This window comes from Gekko japonicus, unplaced genomic scaffold (assembly GCF_001447785.1).
Source record: "Gekko japonicus isolate JY-2015 unplaced genomic scaffold, Gekko_japonicus_V1.1 scaffold3657, whole genome shotgun sequence".
NCBI classification, from domain to species: Eukaryota; Metazoa; Chordata; class Lepidosauria; order Squamata; family Gekkonidae; genus Gekko; species Gekko japonicus.
In genome coordinates this window covers 120,637-131,807 of record NW_015165347.1, presented here as the reverse complement: position 1 = coordinate 131,807, position 11,171 = coordinate 120,637, and the positions used below count along the sequence as shown (strand labels likewise).

Here is an 11,171-nt window from a genome sequence, read left to right as displayed (position 1 = left end):
ATGTCCTTATCAGGGCAAGGCCTTGGCCTCTATGCCCTGTTGATGACCCTCCAGAGGAACTGGTTAGCCATTGAGTGAGACGGGATGCTGAACTAGAGGGACCACTGGGCTGATCCAGCAGGGGGAAGACCTCGGCCTCTATGCCCTGTTGATGACCCTCCAGAGGAACTGGTTAGCCATTGAGTGAGCGGGGATGCTGGACTAGATGGGCCACTGGGCTGATCCAGCAGGGCTCTTCTGATGTCCTTATCAGGGGAAGGCCTTGGCCTCTATGCCCTGTTGATGACCCTCCAGAGGAACTGGTTAGCCATTAAGGCCTTGGCCTCTATGCCCTGTTGATGACCCTCCAGAGGAACTGGTTAGCCATTGAGTGAGACGGGATGCTGAACTAGAGGGACCACTGGGCTGATCCAGCAGGGGGAAGACCTCGGCCTCTATGCCCTGTTGATGACCCTCCAGAGGAACTGGTTAGCCATTGAGTGAGAGGGGACGCTGGACTAGATGGACCACTGGTCTGATCCAGCAGGGCTCTCCTCTTATGTTCTTTTTAGGGGAAGGCCTCGGCCTCTCTGCCCTGTTGTTGGCCCTCCAGAGAGACTAGTTGGCCACTGTGTGAGAAGGGATGCTGGACTAGATGGTGACTCATTATTTTCTTTGGCTGCCGACTCATTCCCTTTAGAACTACAGTTATTCTCCACTGCCAGATTGCATTATCAACCTTGAGCTGGAAAAACCAGCCAACGGCAGCCTGGGATTCGCTTTGGTAGGGGGCAGGAATGGCCGGGCCATCTTGATCAAAGCCATCAGCCCCGGCAGCGCTGCCGATCGTGATGGAAGACTGCGTGTGGGCGACATCTTACTGAAGGTAACGTCACTTTTGTTCTCTGTCATGCCCCAAAGGAAGGTCAGCTGGCTGTCGCGTGTTTGTTGTCAAGGGCAGGCGAAACCACATCACAGAACTGAGTGTTGCCTTTCATTAGCACCAATGCTGGTATCAGAATCTCGGGGGGGGGGGTCTGTGTTTGGGAATTTGCCCCGTCCCCCAAAAGAAAGAGGCCAGGCACCAAATCTAGGTTCAACTTTGGTACATTTTTTCAGCTTTGTTAATGCTAATTAACTCGTTCCCCTCCATCTAGTGTAGGTTCCAGTGCAGAGAGCCAGTCTGGTGTCAAGGTGAGGAGCAGGGACTCTATCTGGGAGAACCAAGTTTGGTTCCCCACATCTCCACATGCAGCTGCCAGTGTGACCTTGGGTCAGTCATAAGTTCTTTCGGAGCTGTTCTCTCGAGGGCAGTTCTCAGGGGAGCTCTCTCAGCCCCACCTACCTCACAGGGTGTCAGTTGTGGGGTGGGGAAGGGAAAGGGATTTTTAAGCCTCTCTGAGACTCCTTTGGGTAGTGAAGGGCAGGGAATAAATCCAATCTCCTCCTCCTCCTCCTCCTTCTTGAAGAGGCTGCCCCAAAGGGTTTGCCAGTGTTTGGGAGCCTCAGAGAACATAAGAGAAGCCATGTTGTATCAGGCTAGTGGCCCATCCAGTCCAACACTCTGTGTCACACCGTGGCCAAAACCCAGGTGCCATCAGGAAGTCCACCAGCGGGGCCAGATCTCCAGAAGCCCTCCCACTGTTGCCCCCCCAGCACCAAGAAGGCAGAGCATCACTGCCCCAGACAGAGGTGTTCCATCTATAGCTTGTGGCAAATAGCTATTCCAGCAAAATGTACTCAGAGATGCTGTCCCTCAACACCATTCGCTGATACTGGCCAGTGTGCAAGCTGGAGCGGACTGATGCTTATTGAAATAGTTTCCTCCATGGACTCTGGACCAATGTTCCTTCTCATTTTCCCCACCCACTGAGCAGAGCAGTTCAGACCCTGAGTGGAATTTAACCAGTGTCTTCTTAAAAAGGCCAATGGGCGGTGCAAGATCCTGCAGTGGCTCCAGATTGCTGCTGGGCAGGTCGTCCTGTGTTAATGAGCGGCCGCTCATATGCACAGCTTAGAGGGGACACTGCTCTGGACCCAGCCAAGCAGGCCACATCTGATTGGGCCACCTTTCTCTTGCCCGTAGACCCCCCCCCCTCCGGTGTGCTTGCTAATCTAGCACAGCCGCACTAATCGTGTCAGCCTTAAGTTGGGGCCTAACCAATGTCCCCCCCCCCCAGACCTGGCCTATTTGTGTGTTAACCTCCATCTTTACTTCCAGCAGGAAGCAAGCTAAAAAAAAAGACTCCTCACCAGTGCTCCCTCTGAGCCGTGGAGTTTTGTGAGAAAACTCTACTTTGTGAGCTGCTGGCATTTAAAGCGAGCGATTTGGCTGCTGCCGCATGAATTAGTTTGCTCTGGAGCCACCCTTCCTGAACAAATGTTACAGTCAGGGCTTTTTTGGTAGACAAAGCCCAGCAGGAACTCATTGGCATATTAGGCCACACCCTGACAGCACAGCTTATTAGCCTATTAGGCCACACCCCCATGTTACCAGAAGTAACCTTTTGCTTCTTATTCCATTTACCTTGTTTGTTGTCAAAACCCAGGGCTTTTTTTTTTGTAGCAGGAACTCCTTTGCATGTTAGGCCACACACCCCTAATGTAGCCAATCCTCATGAGTTCCTGCTGTTGGGTGTGGCCTGTTATGCTAATGAGTTCCTGCTGGGCGTGGCCAACTCGGGAGCCAGCAGGAACTCCGTTCCTGTGCGTTCCTGCCCCAAAATAGCCCTGGTTACGGTTCTCCCCCACCCAGTTCTCTGGGGCCAAGGATCTCCAGGTGATGCTGCATGAAATAAAACAAAACAGAGAGGGGGGGAAGAAAAACCACAAGACCCAAGCGAGACCAAAGCCATACGTTTCTGTGTTGCTTGCAGGTGAACGGGAACCTTCTGTCTGGGCTAACACGCAACACGGTGATAGACATTCTGCGCAGAACTCACGGTTCGGTACAGCTGACCGTTTGCCGGAGCACGGCACTTCACTGGGCTTCCCAGTGGGACGAATCTCCGTTACAGAACGAATCGACACTGTTCGGTGAGGCTCAGGATGTGACCGATGGTGTTTATTGTGTGCGCTTCCTCGCTCGTCCCAATCGAACGGCCACTTCTAGGCAATGTTCCCTCTAAGCTGTGGAGTCTCGCGAGCAAAAATTCTAGTCTGTGAGCTGCTGGCATTAAAGCTGTGAGCGAGCGATTTTGGGCTGCTGCAGAAATTAGTTTGCTCTGGAGCCCCATCCCTTCCTGAGCGGAGACAAAAATCTGTGAGCCGGAGGCTAAAAAGCTGTGAGCTGGCTCACACCGACTCAGCTTAGAGGGAACAGTGCTTCTAGGCTCTGCCGTCTCTGCTCCCAAGAGCCCACCTGGAAACCATTGCCTTGGTGGAAATCGTATGCGAAAGGAACCGGTAGCCTGAGAAAGCGTCGAGACGTCTCGAGAAGTCACGGCTGACTTACGGTGACACCCCCCCCCCGGTGGGGTTTCCAAGGCAAGGGACACTCAGAGGTGATTTGCCATTGCCTGCCCCTGCATAGCAACCCAGGTATTCCTTGGCGGCAGGGGTCGTTTCGTAGAAAAAAGAGCTTGGGGGAACTCATTAGCATAACTCATTAGCATATGCCACACCCCCTGACATCACTGGAAGTGTGTCATAAGGCCACACACCCCGCCCCCAACGGTCCCGGCCGCCGCCGGCCAGGAAGCCCTGCGAAGGCCCTCCCTGGCCCCAGGCAGGCAGGGGTGGGGAGAGGCAGGGAGGAAGCAACTTACCCTCCCTCTTCTCCTGCCTCCTCCTGGCTGAATGAGGGCCGGAAGCGGGGCGGCCGGAAGCAGGGGGCGGGGATTCGTCATGTGCCCCCCCATACCTCACCCGGGGGAACTGCGATCCCCCGCAATCCCCCCCGAAAGGACCTCTGCTTGGCGGTCTCCCATCCAGGGACTGTCTAGGGCTGACACTACTTAGCTCCTGAGATGGGCTAGTATTTCAGGACTGGGCTAGTATCAGATAAAGTTTTCTCACACTAGGTACCATTCATGGGGGATTCTTGGAGGAGAATGCCCACATATGGAAATGTTAACATTGGCCCAGGATCTCAATGAGAGAGAAGCCAGCCTTGAGAATCTCTGGGCTCTGACTCTTCATGAGTGTCACCAGGGCTTTTTTTTGGTAGAAAAAGCCCAGCAGGAACTCATTAGCATAACAGGCCACACCCAACACCAGAAACTGATTAGCATATTAGGCCACACCCTGGGAGCACAGCTCATTAGCATATCAGGCCACACCCCATACCTTCCCTTGGCTTGCCAAAAGTCCACATGGTCAAAGCAATGGTATTCCCAGTAGTCATGTATGGCTGCGAGAGTTGGAATATAAGGAAGGCTGAGCGCCGAAGAATAGATTCTTTTGAACTATGGTGCTGGAGAAGACTCTCTTGAGAGTCCCTTGGACTGCAAGAAGACTGCAAGAAGATCAAATCAGTCAATCCTAAAAGAAATCAGCTGTTCCCTGGAAGTCCAGATAATGAAACTGAAACTGAAGCTCAAATACTTTGGCCACCCAATGAGAAGGGAGCACTCACTGGAGAAGACCCTGATGCTGGGAAAGACTGAAGGTCAAAGAAGACGGGACGGCAAAGGATGAGATGGTTAGACAGTGTCACAGATGCAACAAACATGAAATTGAGCAAACTTCAGAGGACGGCGGAAGACAGGAAGGCCTGGCAGGATCTGGTCCATGGGGTCGCAAAGAGTCGGACTCGACTGTGCGACTGAACAACAACAACTAGACTTTTGCAGGATACCGATTCATATGTACCTGTTCCCTCATGATCCTACCGATGACATTATAAGAATTATTTAAATGGTTGTTGGTGACGCGATAGCCCTTGATTATATTGATCAGTCCGTGGCTCAATAGCCTGCTAACATGTTTCCTTGAGTATCTGTTTTCTATATATTACCAAAAGTGCATAAACCTGGGATGCCATCGCCTGGCCATCCCATAGTCTCTGGCTTCAATTCGGTTCTGGAGCTGTCGTCCAAATATATCAATTATTTTCTTCCACCTCTAACTAAAGAAATACTTTCATACTTAAAGGATAGTAAAGATTTTATTACCAAAACTGAAGGCTTGCCGGTTTCAAATGAAGCTATACTGGTAACATTAGACGTCTCATTCCTCATGAAAGGGAGCGGTGGCGTAGGCAGTAGAACGCCTGCCTTAACATCAGTGAACAGCCATTAAGGCTGTTCGAGACCCACCGCGGCCGGGGTGAGCTCCCGGTCCTAGTCCCAGCTCCCGCCCACCCAGCGGTTCGAAAGCATAATGCAAGTAGATAAATTGGGTACCTGCCCCTAGGTGGCAGGGGGCACCCTCCTCCTCGTGGACAGTGAGCGGCGGCATGACCCTGGCAAGCCTGGCGAGCGTAACATCGAGCGGTGGAGTCTGGGTGATGACGAAATCACGGAGGCGTGGTGGCGTGTCAGCGTGGCGGAGCCGGAAAGGATTTGAGCCAGAGCTGCATCTGGCGCGGGGCCATGATGGGTCCACCAGAGAGAGTCACCGACTTAAAGATCTGCTCCGAGGCACCGGGAGAGGGGGAAAAAATGCCGAGAAAGAATACCACCTGAAGTCCGCCTGGAAGAGCCATGTAACAACAGGACTCCCCTGCCTGGGTGCCGATAGGCAGTCACCCCCTACAAAAACGTGGCCCTGGATAGGAAATTAAATTATCTGTAAACCGCTCAGAGACCCTTCGGGGTTAGAGCGGTATATAAGCTGAAACTTAAATAAATAAATAAATGAATGAAGAGGCATGACAATGTATTCAAGACACACTGGATCTGCGTACGGTTCAAATGCAAGTGAAAGACACACTGCTCAGGAGACGAAAGAAATTTCTTATTTATTTATTTAGAAAAATAATATGCCACTTTCCTGTAAAAAGCTGCCTGAGGCAGCTCACACAATAAAATGTCATAGAAAACGAAATATTAATTAAAATCCAGCCACAGCATACAAACGTAGACCATAGACCACCGAGCCACTTCGAGTAACATGAGCTTAGAAAGTCCTGGGAACAACTCGAGTTCCAGATGTATTTCCTTGTATTCTGAATTAAAGTGTCTACCTCCTTTCCTTTTGAGTTTAATTTATTAGTCCACATCCAATACCTAATGGGAGCTGTGGTGGCTCAAGTGGTTAAGACGCTGAACTGCAGGCTGTGGAAGGTCTGTAGTTCAGCAGTTCGAGACCCGGGTGCCGCAAGATGGAGTGAGCTCCCGTCTCCAGTTCCAGCTCCTGCCAACCTAGCCGTTCGAAAGCAAGAAATTGCAAGTAGATAAATAGGTACCACTTTGGTGGGAAGGGAACAGCGTTCCGTGCGCCTTGGTGCTTAGTCATGCCGGCCACATGACCACGGAAACGTCTTCGGACAGCGCTGGCTCTTCGGCTTTGAAACGGAGATGAGCACCGCCACCCTAGAGTTGGACTCGACTGGCTTTCGAGCAAGGGAGCCTTTACCTTAATACCTAATGAAGTTATGGATATTAACTGTTTTTTAAAGTAAAACCAAAACCCACACCCTGTAACCTTCTCAGGGAGCTAATTTAATGCTGTTGTTGTTACCCTGAAAGAAACACTGGTCTAAGTTTTGGGGTTTTCCAAGAAATGTCCTCTTCCGGCCACGTGTGATCTTTGAGCGGGAGGGGTAAGCCAGAACTTGTGTGACATCACAGAGTCTTCAAGGAAAAGGTTCTATGGGAGGCTGGCAGTTAGAAAGGCCGTTGTCCAGGATGATGTAGTGGGGGGAAAGGCACATCCGGCTAATCCGTGGGGGTACAGAAGATAGCCGCCCCCACCGGGTCCGGGCCCTGCACCCATGCCAAAGAAAGAGGTCTGTTGCACTAAGTGCTTTCTGGGGGACTAGGCTGGCTCTCTTTGGGGCTGTGGGGCATTACAAGCTGGACCTTCCTGCCAGATGCTGTAGAAGCCGGGAAGATCCGAGAAGAATGGGTGTCGTTCAAACCTACCCCATTTACCCACCTCAGCAAGTGGAAATTCAGGGTAATATTCTTTGCCCTTTCTCGTAGGCTCCTTTGTCAACATGGATCGGGGAAACCTCAGTGAATAGGTTGCTTGTGTCCCTTGTTGGTCTCTCTTGGTAGAAAACGTCTCCTTCACTAAATTCAGCCTGCTCCCGAGGAGCGAGGGTTTTTTTTTTTTTGGTGTAGTGGTCAAGTGCACGGCCTCTAATCTGGCAGAACCGGGGTTGATTCCCCACTCCTCCACTTGCACCTGGCTGAATGACCTTGGGCAAGCCATAGTTCTGGCACAGCTGTTCTTGCAAAAGAGTAGTTTCTGTCAGAGCTCTCCCTCAGCCTCACCTACCTCACCGGGTGTCTGTTGTGGGGAGGGGGAAGGGAAAGGAGTTTGTAAGCAGCTCTGAGACTCCCTTGGGGAGTGAAGGGTGGGGTATGAATCCAATCTCCTCCTCCTCCTCTTCTTTTTTCATACTGACACCACAGGATGCTCCTTCATTTCCAGTTGTCGCTTGCATCCAGATACCTTATAAGTGGGGAGGGATTTCCACAGTTAAATCCTAAACAGAGGAGTTTAGGATTCCAGATTTCATTGACCGTTGCTCGTTTGCAGCCCCATAGCCAGAAATTTTGGGTTGGTGGGGCAGCAAGAGAAGGGGAGGAGGGAGGGGGAGGAGGGAGAGGGGTGGCAGCACGACTTCCCTGATCTCCAAGTGGAGATTCCCCGCTTGGAGATAAGGTGCAGGCAACCACCCTGCTAGAAATCCAGAAATCCCCCCCCCCCAGCTAGGAAAACAGCATTTAAAGGGTTCCCTTTAAATGCTGTTTTTCTAGTGGGGCAGCTGCTAGATTTAAAAGGGCCCTCCAGCCGGTTGGCAGGCCACATGCTCCCACGGCTCAGCTGGAGGGCTCTTTTAATGCCACAGGAGGGAAGGGAGGAGGGGTGAAGGGGGAGAGGGGCAGCAGCTTTTGTGGGGCGTGCTTCCTGTTTGAGGGGGCGGTGCCCCGAAATGCCCCGCTGTAGCTACAGGCCAGCTCCTTCACTTACTGTTCCTTCTTGCGCCTAGATGGATATGGTGGCGGGGGAGTGCTAGGATCCCAGCTGGACTTCGCTTTCCAAGGCCTTGAAGAATCCACTCAGATGAACAGCCAGGTGGGGTGTGTGAGTGAAATGTCTCCTGTGCGGCCGGGCTAGTATGTAGTGCCGGTGCCTCTCCAGTACAGGCTTGGTGGAGTCGTTTTTAAATACAGATCCCAAGAGTGGATTTGGTCTTATTTGTGGGCCCCTGAAACAAGGCAAACACAACTGGCCATTATCACAACCACAAAAAAAACCACCTAGCGGGGTGCACCACGCAGGAAGCAAGCGAAAGACAGACCACGAAGGGGTGTTTTTTAAAAAAGAGTAAAATTTTAAATAGCATTAAAGACATTGGTTTTATGCTCACACTTCGTCTGGGAGTAAAATATGTCTGATGATTGAGAATCAATCTGATATTTATTTACTTATTTATTTCTGTTTCTAGCCCGCCTTGCCTGACAAGCAGGCTCAAGGCGGCGTACAGTAACAATTTACAATAAAAACAGATAAAATTCAACAATACAATATAAAGTGTAAATTACATGCAAACAATAAAGTGCAGATGGCGATCGTTGTAGTTCGCCCCATATGTCTATCCCAAAGAAAATGCCAGTAATGGATGTTCAGTAGCTCGTTCAGTGGCGGCTCCTAATCGAAGGCCTGGTGGAAGAGCTCCGTTTTACAGGCCCTGCGGAACTGTAAGAGGTCCCGCAGGGCCCTGATGTCCTTTGGGAGCTTGTTTCACCGGTGTGGAGCCGCCACTGAGAAGGCCCTGGATCTGGTGATAGCCAGTCTGGCATACTTGGGGCCAGGGACTGTCAGGCGATTTTAAGTCCCCGACCTCAGTGCTCTCTGGGGAACATGTGGGGAAAGGCAGGTAGGCAGGCCCCCGGCCATATAGGGCTTTAAAGCTCAAAACCAGCACCTTGAAGCGAATCCGGAATGCTAGGGGCAGCCAGTGCAGCTCCCTCAGGTCAACAGATAAGAACCTATTTGGAACAATATACTGGGAACGGAACCCAGTAATTTCTTTTATACAGGATTCGTGCAGGAAACGAAACCCTGTAGGGTTGCCAAGTCTTACCTGCTGCTGGAGCGGGGGGGCTCCCGGCTTGTTCCTGGAGCGCGTGCACACAATGCGCACCGCAACCCCATCACCCGGAAGTGACGTGACCATGCCGGGCACACTGGGGGCGGGGCCACGACCAGTGTTCCCTCTAAGCTGAGTCGGTGTGAGCCAGCTCACAGTTTTTTAGCCTCTGGCTCACACATTTTTATCTCAGCTCAGGGAAAGACGGCTCCAGAGGAAACTGATTTATGCAGAAGGCACCCCGTGTTCCCTCTAAGCTGAGTTAGTGTGAGCTAGCTCACAGAATTTTAGCCTCCGGCTCACGGATTTTTGTCTTAGCTCAGGGAGGAGGGCTCCAGAGCAAGCTAATTGATGCAGCAGTCAACTTGCTCGCTCACAGCTTTAATGGCAGCTGCTCAGAAAGTAGAATTTTTGCTCACAAGAATCCACAGCTTAGAGGGAACAGTGGCCACGACCATCCGAGGGAAAACCATTGGTTTTTCCCTCGGATGACCGTGGCCCCGCCCCCAGCGTGCCCGGCATGGTTGCATCACTTCCGGGTGACGTGCACGTCGCATACTTTGGGGGTGGGGGTTCCCCCCGGGTCCCGATCCACCGGCGGCGGGGAACGGGCCTCTGGGGCGGGGGTTTCCCCGCCCCCCGGGGGGACTTGGCAAGCCTAAAACCCCGTCCCTCCCCACTTCCTATTCTCTTGCTCTAGCTCCGCTTCACCAATTCCTCTCCCTTCCATAGGGTTGCCAACCTCCAGGTGTGCCTGGAGAGCTGGAATTACAGCTTACCTCCCGACCACAGAGATCAGCTCCCTTGGAAATGGTAGGGTGGACTCTATGGAGATTATATACCTGGCTGAAATCTTCCCCTTCCCAGCCTCCACCCCCAAATCTCCAGGAATTTCCTATCCCAGAGTTGGCAACCCTCACTTGAATCCACCCTCCCAAGCAGCCATTTTCTCCCCATTGTTGTCTGGAGATCAGTTCTCATTCTAGGAGGACTCCAGGCTCCACCTGGAGGTTGGCAACTTCCCCTTGCTCTAGCTGCACCCATCTTGCTACTGACTTTTTTCTCCCCCACCCACCAACCCAGTCTTTTCTCCATGCCTATTTCCTCTTGTCCCCCATGTCTTCCCTGCTCTGGATCCGGGATGTCCCCCTTCCCCCTGCTCCGTTCCCTGCTTTTCCCTCCCCGGGGCCTCTATTTCTGCTCCCCTTTCCCCTCCTCCCCTCCTCCTTGTTGCTGCTGCCACCACCTCCATGCCTTTGGCAAAGCGGCCCCCCGAAGCTTATTACGACAGGTTGCCTTGACCATACAGAATGTCAGAATGCCTTGGCTATGAAGGCACTGTCCTATGTTTGTGAAGACTGCACACATGCAAACAGAGTTTCTAAATTTGGGGGACTTTTTATTTCCCCCCAGATTTCCCTGGATTTCCATCAGGGTTCCCTCTAAGCTGAGTTAGTGTGAGCTAGCTCACAGTTTTTTGGTCTCCGGCTCACACATTTTTGTCTCAGATCAGGAAGGAGGGCTCCGGAGCAAACTAATTTATGCAGTAGCCAAATTTGCTTGCTCACAACTTTAATGGCAGTAGCTCACAAAGTAAAGTTTTTGCTCAGAAGACTCCACAGCTTACAGGGAACGTTGATTTCCATAAATATCTCCTCTAGCCCTGTGTCCCCAGCTTGTAGATTTTTAAATCCGCACAGGGGCTACGCTCGGATATTAGATATGTGATACAGCCCAAGCTCAGGTTGACTCGCTGAGCGACGAGCAGGCCAGAGGTTCCACATGACAGTCACACAGCACTGTATGGAGTTTATAGAACTTATGATGGCATTAAACTCTTCATCCCTGTTCAAGAAGTGGCCACGAGATTCAAAAGTAAGGTTGACGCAAAGCACCCACAGAACATTGAGGAAAACTAGACATTGACAGACCTAGGATCTGACTCAGTATAACCGAACAAGAAGCTGCTTGGTTATAGCCGAAG

The 11,171-nt window shown here is 51.8% G+C and overlaps 1 protein-coding gene across 1 annotated transcript in view; it reads left to right on the top strand.

Moving 5' to 3' along the window:
• Positions 1 to 704: 704 nt before the first annotated feature.
• PTPN20 (protein tyrosine phosphatase, non-receptor type 20) overlaps positions 705 to 11,171 on the top strand; it is a gene marked incomplete at its 5' end in the record, with an annotated part of 46,333 nt that continues 35,866 nt past the window's right edge. The window contains 3 exons of the mRNA XM_015410574.1: positions 705 to 865; positions 2,856 to 3,015; positions 8,084 to 8,169. Coding sequence (XP_015266060.1) covers positions 705 to 865; positions 2,856 to 3,015; positions 8,084 to 8,169 — 407 coding nt within the window. The remainder of the gene's footprint in view (positions 866 to 2,855; positions 3,016 to 8,083; positions 8,170 to 11,171) is intronic.